Source organism: Struthio camelus, chromosome 21 (assembly GCF_040807025.1).
Source record: "Struthio camelus isolate bStrCam1 chromosome 21, bStrCam1.hap1, whole genome shotgun sequence".
NCBI lineage: Eukaryota > Metazoa > Chordata > Aves > Struthioniformes > Struthionidae > Struthio > Struthio camelus.
Genome location: NC_090962.1, coordinates 3336139 through 3351363, shown reverse-complemented (window position 1 = coordinate 3351363; position 15225 = coordinate 3336139). Strand labels below are relative to the sequence as shown.

Genomic DNA, 15225 nt, shown 5'->3' with positions numbered 1-15225 from the left:
ACTGGTCTTTTGTGAATGCTGCTGAGACAGTAAACTTTGCCTGTACAGCATCCAGTACAACAGGACACTGGTCCCTGACTAGACTCCCAGGTATTACAGCAATACAAGTAACAGACTGTAAGAATTATCCATTCAGTTATTTGCATGGAACCATCACGCCATGCTCCAAACACATGTCCTTTCCAAGTGACTCCCTTCCCCAGAACTTTCCTCTCCTGTTTATCCCAAGAACAGGTCTGGGGAACACGCTGTGCCTAGTATTTGCTTAATAAGAGCAACAGTCCTAAGAGGCAGGGAAGGTGGATACCAAGGCTCAAACCCCTGTACTGATGCAGTTAAATTGGTTTTAATTGGCTTTTGCAGGTGAAACTGAAGTTGATATAAGCTAGGTCATCTAAAGTGCAGTTATGCAGAAACATAGACAGGGTCAAAGCCAGGGCTGTCTGATAGATTCTGGCTGTGTCTTCATTTCTGGCATAAACCATTGCTGTGAACTGTTTTATCCCGCTTTGGATATAACCCATAGTTTTCGTCACTAGCCTCAGACATCTGACTTCATGTTCCAAGCAGACTCTTTGAAGGAAGATCCCTCCTATCTCTACCACACCTCCTCACTAGTGCATTGGGGACATGGGCTGAAGCTCCATTCCCTGGTAGGAAAGAAAATAGAGGAGGGAATGCAGAGTTTAGGAGTTTGCCTTTGCCCTAGCAGCAAAATCAGAAAAAAAGTCCAGTATCTAATTGGTGCTGGTTGCTTGCTGCTTCTAGTTTACTCTAGAAACTTGAGGATGATAGGCCTTCAAATCTTCAAGCTCTGCTTGCTCCTGCAGCGCTTGACAGATTACTGATTAATTAGTGGAAAACATAAGTCTCAGCTCTAATACACAACTTAATACCTTTTAATTAGAAGAACTGAAGGAATTCCTTAGCCACCCTTGCTGCTGAAGATGGATGGCTTCTATTACACAAAATTTCTTCAATGTGCTAAACAACACAGGGTATTTCATTTTGTAAGTCAATCACATAGGGAGGGGATTTCCTGAAATCAGTTCAGACTCCCACTCCCACATTCTCCTCCATCTAGTGAGGAATTCAGAACACACTCCTCTCTCTCCTCCCCACACAGTCCCTTTACCAAGCAATTCACATACAACCTCCTGCTCAAAGGCAGCCTACAGATAGTGATAAAATATCACAGGTTCCTGTACTTTCCCCTGTTCTGCCAGCACACCACCCACACCAGAGTGTGCATTCAAACACAGTCAAGCATGACTGGTCTTCTGCATGGGCTGAGACAGAGGCCTGGCAGCAGTGCTCAGTTACAAGAGATAGACCACAATGTGACCAATAATTTGCACTTTCTTCAAACCCTCTTCCACATAGAAGCCATGCTAAACACAGGTGGAGAGAGACTGTGGACCAGCCTATACGGTATCTTTGAGCGTAAACACAGAGCAGAAGGAAGTTTTGCATCACTAACCTTTGCATTTGCAGCTGCTTGCTCCCTGTCAAGTGGTGGCTGTCCGGCATCTGAGTCTTTTCTGATGCAGATGGATGTTTCAAATCAGATAGTCCCAGTCCAGGAGCCTGGCTTTCCTCATTGCTTTTCTCTTGAACCACCATCTTTGGATCCTGCAGAGAGGACACATGCACTAAGGATATACACAAGCCCCTAATCGCACCAGCTCCTCACAGATCCCCCTTGTGTTTGGCAGACTCATACGCCAGAAGATCCTTCGAGAGTGAAAATAGGTTCAGAAGTGCTCCAGAAGAGAAAAGCACAGCCCTGTCTGACCAGCCTGCAATAAGAGAGAACCTCCTCTTCCATACAGTCAAGAGGAAATAATTTGGATCCTATGTGACCAAGGCTCACCTTGTCCTGGGTAGGTGAATCTCCAGGAAACAGAGAACAAAAGTATGGTTAACTCTTAAAAAAAGAAAAATTGCCATTATTATAATTACTGTAATTATAGTCTAACCATACTGCAATCATACTGTTATTTTCATAGGGATTGGCTTTGCTTTGGCTCATTCTCATAATCACTACAGGAGGCAGTGAAGTGCTGTTACGTGACCTTTGCAAATCCAGCAGGATCCCAGAACAAGAACCCATTCTTCTTGGTCCAGCCACTGAACCACAAATTCTCCTGAGAGTGCACAGGCAAGGACAGTTTCCAGATCAAGACAGTGGAATGCACATATGCATATCATTACAAAGACCATGGTTTTGAGAGTCAAGAACAGGGACTGCACAGAACATACCTGAAAAGCTCTAAGAGGGAAAAAAGGTAAGGACAAATACAAGGAGATGATCTGAGGTTTTTCCACAGCACGTGGAACAGTGCCAAGGAAATTGCCCTCTTGTACAAAATAATTTATTCTGAAGGCCTCTGGCAAACTAATCCATTTCCAGCCATAGCTCTTGTATCCTCTGAAAGGAAAGAGACCTCAGGCTAAGCTATTTTTATCTCTACTAATGCCCATCGTTGCACACCCCTAATGCAACACTGGCTCTGTGAAAAACACTAACTTTTGTAAGTTAAGAGCATCCATAAATCTGTCAGAGGCTGAAGGCAGCTGCAGGTGCTTATGATCTCTGCAGGGAAGATTTTTCACCTGCCCTGAGTGCTTCTGAAACACAGACAATAAGAGTTGGTCTCTTCATCAGAAGAAAGTAACTCATTTAGAGGTCTAAGGTAGCTGGCTAATCTATGCAGGCTCTTTGAGTCAGCAGAAAGAAGCAGGCTTCCAAAGGGGGAGTCAGGACATTCAAAGGCTGGAATCCTGCACTGACTATTTCTCTAACAGGTCTTCCTTCAGTAACAAGGCAGAACATTCACTTACTCTATGCCCAAAGCAGGGTCTATTAGCATAGATATTGGGGTAGGGAAAAAATAAAAAACATAAACTAAGAAGTGAGCAACACTAGAGGAGCAATACTAGCTGTGAACACGCTCTCCTAGGAGCAGACATTCCCTACTTATAGGCACTGCTGGTTCCAGCTTCCCCCTGCAAGACTAGCCAGCTCCTGGAGGGAAGTTTGCATGGACCCAGTGAAGCCAGCAGCAAGTGCTGCACAGTGTCCTGCTTAGCCACAGGAGAGTCCAACCATCCATGCTCACAGGGAGGGAAGGAGAGCAATGAAGGAGATGCAACACTTCCCAAAGGATCATTCTGGCATGCTGAGCCAGAAAGAGGGTGCAGGGAGGGAAAAAGAAAACTTTCCCTTTGGCTTCTGTTCTGGCTTAGGAAAACTAAGCTACCAAGGGATTTTTTTTTCTCTTAAGAGTTTTTAACTTTAAAAAAAAAAAAAACTCTTAAGACTCTGAAAACAAAAAGCTGCTAAAACTAGTCAATAACAAACACACTGGGAATCAAGAGAGACAGAAATGCCATGGTTCTCTGTGTTGAAGCTGGAAAAGAACAGTGTTTGGAGACTGAGGACCACAAGGATATAATTACAGCAAGAGGGTAAGAGAATGCAACCTCATTAGCACCTGCTCGCAAGATGCCCAGCAGCTCGCAAGACAGTGAGCTTGTCTCCCCATTCTTGTGGTCAAATAGAGCCCTTTATTAACACATGAACTTATTTCAGGGCAAACTGCAGGAAATAAGCAAGGTTAACACAAAACAAGCCCAGTCCCCAGTGCACTGGTTTCATTTTTTCAAAATAAACAAGTAGTTCTTTATAAAGGCTTCTGGAGTGAAACACATTCAGTGGGTCCCTCTAGCATGCAGCCCATGGTGTCTGGCTCTCAGTCATACTGCAGGCACAGTGTGCAAAACTTACTGGGTTCCCATTAGGTAAACTGTTCACAGTCCGGGTAAATCGGATCACACGGCCATCCCCGTGCCTTGGCGGCCAGGCTGGCATAGCATCTGGTGGTGGATTGGCATCTTGCAGTTGGGCTGGATGGGTAAGGAGCACATCATCCTGTGGCCTCAGGCCATCATTACTGTGCAAGTTCTGGCCTTGCAGCAAAGGCCCATCTGCCTGGCTCCGAATTCCAGAGACCTTTGCTCCCAACAGGGTCCCAGCAGGGAGACTCTCCTGATTGACAGGAAAAGCCTACAAGGAAGAAAGGACAAGAGTGAACTCTAAAAGAACAAATCCAGTTCCCTCAGGTTCATAGCCCAGTGCTGAAAACCCACAAAGACCCCAAAGAACTCCCCTCCCTGTTTCTTGGGAGTACCACACCTTCTGCCTCACAAGCTGTAACTGGCTGTTGCCTGGCACCAGGGGCTGCTCCTTCAGTGCCTGTAACTGCTGTTGCCCCTTCCCAGCTCCTACTTCTTTGAAACTCGGCATCTTCTGTAGTGCTTCCTTGAACTGCCTGAACTCTTCCAACTGGGCCTGAGGAGATGAGAAGGGCACAGAGAAATCTCACAATAGCAGCGTTAAACAACTCTTTGTTGACTCTTTTTTGAGTAGTTGTTCCACATGGATACTCCACTAAAGAGAAGGGAGAGGGGGAAAATACACAGCTATTAATGACAAGCCCAAGCTAGGTTTGAGCTTTCCCTCCAGATTTCATGCATATTCTGTATTGCCCCTTTGACAGTCTTGCATCTTATTTTAATCACATGCTTTTACCTTGGATACACTGACCCATGACAACAGTCCTTTGAGCAACACTGTTTACAGCACGAGCCATTGGCATAGCTCCTGCTTTTGCACAAGAATTGCATCTTGGGTCTTGTTCGGTTAGGCTTCCTCTCCTTGCATACAGCTCGAAGATGTGTACATTCAGGTCAGCTTTCTTCTGTAGAGCCATTTCTTCATGGACATGTTTATCTCAGAGGAGCTGACACAATAGTTGGCTTCATTCTACTTGATAATTCAATTTACTTCAAGATGAATGCAAACTAATACTCCTGGTCTGTTAGACAAATGTAACACTTTCTCTGCTGAAGTTTATCAGCTTGTTTCCTCCACATCTAATCCTGACAAGAAGAGCCTGAAACAGCTATTCAGGAAAAGCACCCCACTGCTCCCCCAGTTATTAACAGGGAAGTGGGGGCAGAGAGCTTTCGACGTGCTTGCCAATGCACCTGGAAACAGACCAAAGTGGTGACTGGGCAGAGCACAGGAAAGCTTCCAAGCAGCAAGGAAAATTTAGTGCGAAATGAATTCCTGAGCAGACTGTTGATTTTAGTTCTTCCTTCTGAAATTTGACCTTGACACTTTCCTTAAAACAAACAAAAAGACTTCAATCAAGATAAAATAAAAGGAATGAGGAAAGAGAAGCAGAGAACCGTTTATGGGATGTAGCTATAGCTAGTAGGAGACTGCTTCCAACCAGAACAAACCAGATGAAAGCAAAACTTGCACCCATCAAGAAGCTGCAAAGGTAGCCAAGCCCAGAGGGAAAGCAGATTTACACTAGCCTTCAGGCACAAATTGTCATCTGTTACAACAAGGCCGCACATACATTACCTGATGCCTCTGTGCCTCATTTTACCTGATAGACCAATTGAGATACCAAGTATTGCATTCTCAATCTATCTAGGGCTTGTGAAACATGTTACAATCCTTGGATAAAAAACACAATCTCTAGAATGCAGATTACTCTTCTATAAACAGTCACTTGCTAGAAGTAAGATCAGCAGCTGGATCCTCAGATGGGGCAAATCAAAGCTACTAGGAAGAACTGTGCTGATAAAAAGCAAGAAGTCTAGGTGGCTGCCTACTCTAATATAAGGCACCTGACCACAATGAAGGCAAATGCAGTTCCATTCACTCTTGTGTTATGAAGCATTCTGATTAGACACTAGAAAGGACTTATGAGAAAACTGACAAAAAAAGCATTAAGGTTTAAACTAGTCTCACTGTCAGGCAAGAGAGTGAAAACAAAAGATCCAAAATATTTTCTGAAATTGTTGGGGCCAACCCCTGCCACTTAACCAAGAGCCAGAAATAGCAAACAGACAAATGGTTGAGGCACAACTTTGTTGCATGAGTGTCTATTATGAAGTATATTTAGAGCAGGAAGTTGAGCCCTGTCTCCCATACACAGGGCAAGTCCTTCTACTGTTGCTCACTCTTAATTTTGGCAAGAAATTACTGTTAGCTGCTTCTTGCAAACTACTTTTGACCCCTTCATTGTTGTGACCATTGGAAAAAGTTAATCAAAGAAGTTGCCACCATGTTTTCCAATTCACGAGCACTTGACTTTTCAGCCTTCAGCATGTTTAGCAGCGCTTTTTAATGCCATGCCCAAAACAGGCAAGTTTGCATACTTGAACTGCTGATTACTTTTTCCCAATACAGCAGTTAGTGGAACAGCATTTAAGGGGTGCTTCACTGAAGAGTAATTCATGATTGACCCTACATGCTGTTCTAGATGCAAATACACATGACTGAGCCAGCAAGACAAAAGTAGAGCATACACAATGGCAAGCAGAGGACCTTCAGATCAACAGATATGGACCAAAGTTGTCAACGTATGACTTGAGCTGACGAGGTCTCAGTGTTTCTGGGGGACAAGCCACAAAAGCAGTGACACATGCAACTTCTTTGCAGGTTTGGTCAGGAGGCCTAAAAGTGAAGGCTGCGCTACATTTTGGTAGAAGCAGCTATGAATGTAGGGGCACTGGAGAAGCTTGTAATCACATGCTATTTCAATTCCTAGTAGAGGCTTGCTGGACTGACCCCTAAGACGACTAATGCCTTTGTTTAGTTGCCAACAGGTACATTGCAGGCATTATCAGTGCAGAGCATCTTGCCAACCTGCCTAAGCCTCATGAAGGAGGAGGGTAGAAAAGCAGTTAAATGGCAGGTCAAGATTAAGAAGGCAGGGAAGTCAAATATGCTGACAGTCCATCTGGGACTCCTCAAACTACGCCTGACATGAGCCAAAAAGCTTTCAAACGACAAGTGCCCTGTGATGCCAGTAAGTCAGGCTTCCTGCCTGAAGTGACCAATTGACTGTGAAGTTTGCAGTGCCCTAGAGCTACTTACTACCCACTTCTTTGCAGAGCAAGTCAGGCCAGAACACAAGAGCAACCCTGCAGAGGGCAAAAACAACCACCCTCCCCACATCCAGTTCGAGTTCAGTATCCAGAAGAAGAATTTGTTTTCAAAGGGGAAGAATTAGTTTTCAACAGCATTTAACCCCAACCAACTCCTTGCTTCTGAGCATATTCTATAACCTAGGAGAGGGCTTGGCAGAAAGCTGTTTATTAATAACAGAAAAGGCTAACCCAGATAGTGATGTGACTTAACAAAATAGACTTACAAAGCTGCTTGTGTCTTGACTCAGCACAAGAGCCTCAGACAGACACTGTGGAAACATTAATCCCTCCCTTCCACTTCTCCCAGCACCCTGCTCTTTCTCCTCTCTAGTCATCTGCTAGCTCCCAACTTCATTTGGGTTAGCAGAACTTGATGAGATCAGGACTTCTGCATGTGCTGAACAGAGCCTCACACTTGTCTCTAGAGCATGAGCACAACACCATGCCAAGAAAGGTTAATACTTTTCTGCCTCTCTAATCTTAAGCTCACATTGCTTGCATCTTTGCCCCTGGTCTCTAGATTCAGAGCCTCACTGCAACACTTTCATTACTGAACAAGGGCATCTTGTTTATGTAGCTCTTCCAGAATCCTTTTAAAGTCTCCCTCCCTACTAGGATTTCGCAAGGAAACACGGAAGGGAACCTTTTTCCTCAAGGTTGCTGAGTGTCCATTTGTATTCCCAGCAAACTAGACAGGACACCTCTGCATTGCTATTTCTCTCTGCACTTAATTTTATAGCCATGAGTAGAGACAACTCACCATTATTTAGGATGGAATAGAAAAATGATGCGGGTAAGTGACAGGAAGAATTCCAGGCTTGGGAAGAAGCTAGTTTGTTCCCACTTGAACCAAAGTGGCTCTCATAGCACATCTGTATTTTCAGCCACTGGGCCAAACTCCAAGCTGGAAAATTTTACTGGTCCAGAAAGCATCTATATTGCTCATACCAGCACTGTTTTAAGCTACACATCCTAAATTTATTATTTACATCTGGAAATTGGAGGGTGCATCCCATCCCCAATGAAAGATTGCCCCATTTGTCATGTGGGACACACCCTTGTCAGTTACCTGGGAGTTAAGGAGTTGAGAGTGAACTTCCTGGTGTGCCTTCCGAAGAAGCTTGCTCTCTTCTCTGAGTTTGAAGACTGTATCTGCAAGAAAAGAAAGAGAATTTGCACTGAAAGAGCTATTTTTGCAAGCACAGCATCTCTCTTCCTTACCATAAATTCCTCTGGACCTCTTAGGACTAAGTCCAGGAACTATCACAAAGCAATAGCTAGGGACTAGCCAAACCAAACACAGTACAAACCTTAGTCACCATCCCCTTCAGCATTCAGGACTTCTGGCCATCCGAGAAACTTCCTCCTCTCTGGAGTGCCTCCACTAACTATTGCTATCAGGATCAGGCTCTTGTGCTTGCTATCACTGAAGATACTTATTTCAGGATATTTGTTCCTTCTCCATTTCCCTCATCCATTGCAGCTGAACAGAAAGACAGCAATAGGCAGTGGTCAGAGCCCTCATTCCTGGAAGCTGGAAGGTTAAGGAACAACTGTGAAAGAGCTCTGCCAGCTCTCATGCAATCCACAGCAGATTCACTAAGGAGGTGAATCCAACTGCATAGAGAAGCTGCCTCTTGAAAGGAATCTACAAAAAAGCCTGCAGAAGGCAATCACAGCACAACCTGCTCCTCGAGGACATTTATACCCACCCTGTTTAGTAGCAAGCTTGTGCCCAGAAGCTCCCAGGTTGGGGTCCTTCCAAGCTCTTTGCCATTCAAGTGCTATGGAGTATGTAAGATACAAAATGAACTTACATTTCATTGCCTTGAATATAATTCTGTATCCTCCAGGAAAGAGGAAGACTGTCAAAAGATGTCATCCTTATTTTGGATGATCTGCCTGGCGCTCTCTTAAAACATCACTAGAACTGTACTGTATGCACTGAGATTTCTCTCCAGACATAGCTGTGTCCACCATGATAAGGAGTATTTTTCCATCACAAGACAGTCACTTTGCTCTAGCCCAAATTGCATGTTAAATTTCAGCTCAAGATTATATGTATTTCTAATTACAGTGGTGCATCTTTTTATAAGATTCCTCCCCAGGACAGGGCAGTTTGTGATTTGATGCTATAATCTTCTCTGGCAGTGAAGATGGTTAACATGGGAAGAAGGTTAACATGGGAAGAAGCAAGCTCTGGAAAGCTACGTGGAAAGAAAGGCAGCTCTGTCTTCCCTGCAGCCAGAAGTTGGGATTACAACCTGCAGGACTACAGTTAAAATAGCTTTAACTGAGTTAACTTGGGTACACACAGTGGGGAAAGCACATGCTTCAGCTGTCACTGTTGGCCTGGAGCAGTGGACAAGGGATATATTTTTCAGGCAGCTAGTCCAGGCTAAATGACAGCTAGCACAAGAGCAGTATTGCAAAGACCCCTGACTACAATGCAGACCTTCCCACAGACCTACAACAGAAGCAAAGGCATCCTGAACATGGGAGAGATGTCTGAAGGAAGGCTGGAGTTTCACTGAGCCAATACCTCAGAAATCTCTATGTCCTCAAAGCACATTCAGAAAGTAGAAATCAAAGCCTTCATGCCACTGTCCTTCCTCTACCATAACTGTGGCAGGGGTCTGAAATCTTGGTCCCAACAACATCAGAAGGAGTCTTACCACTGGTGTCAATGGGACCAAGTTTTCCACTCTAAATGCAGGGTGTTTGTTCTAATACAAGTTCAACAATGATCCAAGCTACCTCTCTGCCTTCAGAGCTGACTGTGCCAATAAACAATGAGAAAAAAACAGAAAGTGCAGGATTAGAGTAGGGGAGCACAGCAGAGGACAAGCTGTGCTACGGGTGTGATATAGGGCATAAATAGATGTCCTATAAATAGAAGTCCTATAAAACTAGGAAGAAAATACACAGAAATCATAATGCAGCAGGAGAGGGTCTGGGGCACAGGGGAGTGACAAACAGGTCCCAGTTAACAGGACTGGGAAGCTTCAGCTATCTGAATAGCATACGCTCACACTCTATTATCCACTAATCAAGAACTGCTTCCAGGGGCTAGGATTTTCAGGGACACAGCACAGCTATTGCAATAGCACCACAACCACTGGGTCACATGATAGAGTAGCAGCTGCAATACACCAAATCCCAGTGTCGCATGCATCTGGATAGCTCCATCATCAGCCTGGAGAGCTACCTTAAAGAAACTAGAGTCACCAAGAGGAGCTAACAAACCAAGCTCCACCCTTGAGAGCAGTCCTGCATACTTTCCATAGGGCTTCTGTTTTCTCCCAGCACCCCTGGAGTGAGGTTTTCATTTTTGCAACTGAATCTGGCAAAAATCCTGCAGTTCCACTTTAACAGCTCAGAGCAATGCTCACTGCTCAGATGCCTCTCTTGTTCTCTCCTATTTTATTCACTGAGAGAGGCATGCCTTCCACCACACCTTGCTTGAGGACACACTATACACAGAAGTACCAGTGGAACATAAGGAAAGAAAATTAGACCTTAGCAGTGCTGCTAGTTCTCCACTTTTGTCACCTCTTGTAAGACTGCCTTGCTTTTTCCACACACCATGGTTCCCAATACCCTCTCCTAAGGGAAGACTTACTAGCCAGCTTTGTGCTTAAAGCACAGAAGAGAACTGGGACCAAGTGAACAGCAGCCTGGGAAGGCAGACAAAGAATATCTCACCCTTAAGTTAATCTTCCTGACTAGCCTTCTCTCTTCAGATTGTTTTGCTAATCTTTATTCTCCTTTCTCTGTGGCAGAATTCATTTTCTTGCCCTTTTTTTTTGGGGGGGGGGGGGAGGGAGTGGGGGGAGAGGAGCTGCATATTTCAAGAAGAGAGAGAAAATTAAATACTTAGGTAGCCCGTTTCACTTGCCTGTGCTCGAGTTCCCCTTTCCAGCCCAACAGATATTATAAGCTTAAGGCTGATCCTTCAGAGAGAGGGGGCAGGGAAAGAAAAGTTAGTGGCTCTCACTCTCCCACACCTAATCTAAGTTAAGGGCAGATGTGAACCTCAAAAACCCCAGGACCCAATTAAGCAGCAGACTAAATATAAACTGCTCTTTGGGAATTAAAAGGATCAGCATTTTCTGCAATTCTTACACTATTAAATGCATTTTATAGACCTTTACCACATACAGAAAGTATGTTTAACTTGCTTCCAAACTTAAATGTTAGAATTTACAGGATTCTAGTATTTCAGAAATAGAATTGTTTATTTAAGAAAAAAAAAGTACAGATAAGCGGGAAATATATACTGAAATAGATGGAATCTCAGTGTTGCAATGTTTTATCTGTGCCACAAAGAGCATCTCTGGCTAACTTGGCTGCACTCTCCCACCAGAGAAAGTATAGGGTAAGACAGTATCATCTGATGGGTAGAACTGCTGTTTCTGCTCCATCCTGCTGTGAGACTACAGGTATGCCTCTGTGCTTTAACCTCTCTCCTCCTGCTTTTGGATCATCTTGTCTAAGTGTTACCTCCTTGAGAGATGGACTGTTTCATAGTCAGAACATGCTCAACACCTGGCACAAGTTCTAAACTTACCTAGCACTGAAAATTCTGCACAATAAAACAAGTAGTGGCTGCAGTAAGAGCAAGCAGCCAGCAAAAGTCAACGAGGCTTTTAAAATAACACCATGAAAGGTGTTGGTGTTGACAGAGGCTAAGGGTGTTCCATGCAGCATAGCAGTCTCTGAACCCCAGAGAACTAAAAGTTCAGTTAAACCCAAGGACACGAACTCAAGCCCCCTGGGTCTGTGATAAAGGATGCTGCATCCCTCTGTAACCAGATCCTGACAGTGCATTGTCAGCCCCAGGAAACTGCAGGCTAAGAATAGATTTGCCAGTCAAACCAGCTGGCTGCTTTCATAGTGTTCTGAAATTCCACCACAAACCCACCACCTGAAAACCCCAATGGCTCCCCTTGCACTGGGAAGCTGCTTGATAGCCTGCTCTGCATTTCTCAGCTCCTCTCATTGCAAGCTCAGGACACTTGGCCAATTTTAAACACCCTTCCTCCTACGCTATCACTCTGCAATAGCACAATGCTCCAACTGAGGTGCGGAAGGGCTAAGGAACAACACCCAGGGTCACACAGGAGTGTTCCCATAGTGTTTGTAGATCTTCAGAAGGCCTGGAGAACGCTCTCCTCTCCTGAGCTCAGTTCTCAGCCCCTTTTCTGCCTAGTGTTTTCACAGCTCTCTATCGTACTCACCCTGCAAGTTTGTGACTTCACTATCCTTCTCCTGCTGCAGCTGGGCATATTTCTGGCTGTGGATCTCCAGTGTCTTACGATGTTCCAATTTCAAGGTGTTGTGCTGTAGCTGCAGGTCAAGCAGCTGCTTCTTGACATCTTCATGCTGGTTCTGAACCAGAAAAAAGAAGTGACCAAGAGTCAGTACAAGTAAGGAGGGGAGGAGCAATTAAAGTATTTTCAAGAGCTACTAAAATGACTCCGCCTAATGAGTTGCTTGGGGATGCAGAGATGATGTTGATTCCTCTAATGAGGTAACAAAAATTTCCAGGTACCAAGAAAGTGTTCTTCGTGATCAGATAGTTCAGGAGAGATATGAAATGCCAGTTAACAAGGTCTTTGCCTTGAGATGGAGACTCTGCGACACAGCCAAGAACTCTTCCTACTCCCTCCCAACTACCCTCCTACACCCAGCTCAGTGAGAGAGAAATACAGGCTACAAACTTTGATAATATCAAGCCAAATGCCTGTGAAACACTGCATAATCCAAGATCCTCTCCAGAGTCCCAGACATGCTGAAGAGCAACATTACCTGCAAGCATAAATGTTTCCATGGCGCATGTAGCATCAACCCATACACTGCATTACAGAGGCACTTCACCTTTAAGCAGGCCTAAAGTCTAATCCCTGTTACCTTTCTGTCTGCAGACATTGCTAGCTACTGAGGACACAAGAATGCCTAGAAAATTCAGTTTTTCTCTGGTTGGTTTGCCTCTTTACAGCCTGGCTGTTCTTCTACCCACCACTCCAAGCTGCTAAAACAGGAGCCCCTTTGCAAGGATACCACGTCTCCTCACCTAACGAGCACAGAGTGAGCCCATATTTCTTGGATTAACATGGGAGTGAACAGGCAGAAAGTGCCAAGGTAAGAGGACCCCCACAAGACCACAGGCTATTTCAAGCAGGCCAGAATTCAGGACAGTTTTGTGAAGTCATCTGATAACAGTTCTTCAATTCTCTTCTCTCCTCTCCCCTCTCATACTGCCTGAGAGCAAAACATGCTGAGACATCTTTTTACTCAAACCCACTGAACCAGAATTCACCTCCTTGTGGGTTCCCATGGTAACCCACAGAGTCCTTCCACATTCAGTTTGTCAACACCAATTATGTTTGCAGATTGATTGGCTCACAGGTGAACCCTTGCCCTTCCGCAGTAGCTCCTTATGACACAGGCAGCAACTTCAATTGGCCCTCCTGTATGGCAAACCTTTTTTATTTTTTTTTTTTAAACCTTTAACTGCTACTGATGCTTGCATTTGTCCCCAGTAGAACAAAGCATCTGTGGCCCAGGCATTCTCCCCCCAGAGCAATTATCCTCAGCTCAAAGGAGGAAAGAAAAATCACTGTGCTCCAAAAATACATACCACGCAGAGGAAAAAGCTTTCATTGTGGAGGGGTCTCAGAGAAAGAACAAAGAGGAGAGACAAGGCTGTCAGGTTAATCAGATCACAAGATCAGATGAAAAAATAAAGATTACAACAGATTTCTGCTATGGCTTTCATATATATTAGGTACTTACAGCTCCCCCCAGAACTGCAGGCAGAAGTACTGCAGAGGAACCACATCCTTAAATATCATTTTGAGACCAAACACTTCAGAGAAGTCACCAACATTAGCAAATAAGAATTGATTTTAAAAAGAAACTCTAAGCAAATCTAAGGAATATTAAGTCCTCATCAGCTCAATTACTTTGTAGCCCGTATCCTGTCTGGCAAGTGATGTGCTTAACATCTATGCCCAGAGCACTCACAGCCAGAAAGGAGGGAGGGAATAGTCATCCTTTCAGTATAGCAGGAAGCCATATAGAGAGATAAGTGTCTTGACCAAGGTCACACAAAGCATCTGAGGCTCAGTTCAGCTCATTAAGCACACGGAGCACCTTCACTCCCAGCCAGTTACTAAAAATAGCTGCGACTGACATACACGAATATTAGAATGAATCTAGAGATGATGAGTTTTATTGTAATTGTAGGACAGGAGACCTGGGACACACTACATGCAATTCCTTTTTGGAGGAGCAGCTTATCTGCAAGTAGAGCATTCTCAACCCAGTCATTTCTATCAAAGCAAGGTACACTGATAGCTCTGAGGAAGCCAGGAACCTCTTCTCTATATCTAGAAGCACATATCTGAATGTAGTGTCAGTTTATGTGACTCGGTTCCCTTCCCTGCCTCAAAGAGATACTGTTTTGCTCAGTCAAGCAGAGACAGCGAGAGGCTCAGAAATGAATGTTGTAGAAATCACATATACATGCAAAAGGGGGTTGAGGGAAGACAGAGAGAACATGCTCTCATGACATTTTGCTCTGTGGCTCCCTACACATCATGCCCAGCACTCTACAATGCCGTGATATCACATCATTCAGGAAGTCAGCTAATCCTAGAGACACTGGGAATCACTCACCACAGCTGCATGGATTCAGATCAGGAAGTCCTTCCACTCTACCTTCACTTTGCTGTTCAGACAACATGCAGTGCCTAAAATGAATTAATTATGCAGCGTCTTTAACTCGCATAAGTGTCCGAGGAAGTGGGGGGGGGGGGGGGGGAGGGAGGTGTCCTTCAAAAACACCTAGTTCTGCCATGGTTTAGGGAGCAGCTCTGTAGATAGCATTTTACAGAATGGAATCAGTAACTGGATGCTCAGCCCATGAGCAAAGGGAGGGTATACACCTCATTGCAAGTTTTCAGATTCCGGCAATTTGTTGACAAGGACTTCCTAAAAATCTTTCATTTAAAGCTGCCTCCTTGCCTGCAATATCCAGTGACTGCTAGACTGGATTCTGCAGGAAGATGTTAATAAAAAAAATTTCCAATCTCCAATCAAGATGAAAGGAATCATAAGAAGGTAAAGTCTGGCCACAGCAAGAATGCAGACACAGGCAGCTGCTATTTTTGAACAGGCCCCTTGCTCCTTTGAGATTGGCTTGCT

General features: G+C 44.5%; 1 protein-coding gene across 18 annotated transcripts in view; it reads right to left on the bottom strand.

Moving 5' to 3' along the window:
• The window catches only part of LOC104141925 (Golgi integral membrane protein 4), a 97604-nt gene that overhangs the window by 64959 nt on the left and 17420 nt on the right, over positions 1 to 15225 (bottom strand). For all 18 annotated transcript variants that reach the window (XR_011135699.1, XR_011135698.1, XR_011135703.1 and 15 more), the window contains exons 5-9: positions 12255 to 12405; positions 8084 to 8166; positions 4199 to 4354; positions 3791 to 4069; positions 1481 to 1632 (exon numbers count right to left, since the gene is read on the bottom strand). Coding sequence is in view for 12 of the 18 variants with exons in the window: in XM_009671550.2 (XP_009669845.1) it covers positions 1481 to 1632; positions 3791 to 4069; positions 4199 to 4354; positions 8084 to 8166; positions 12255 to 12405 (821 nt within the window). In the remaining 6 variants the exon portion in view is untranslated. The remainder of the gene's footprint in view (positions 1 to 1480; positions 1633 to 3790; positions 4070 to 4198; positions 4355 to 8083; positions 8167 to 12254; positions 12406 to 15225) is intronic.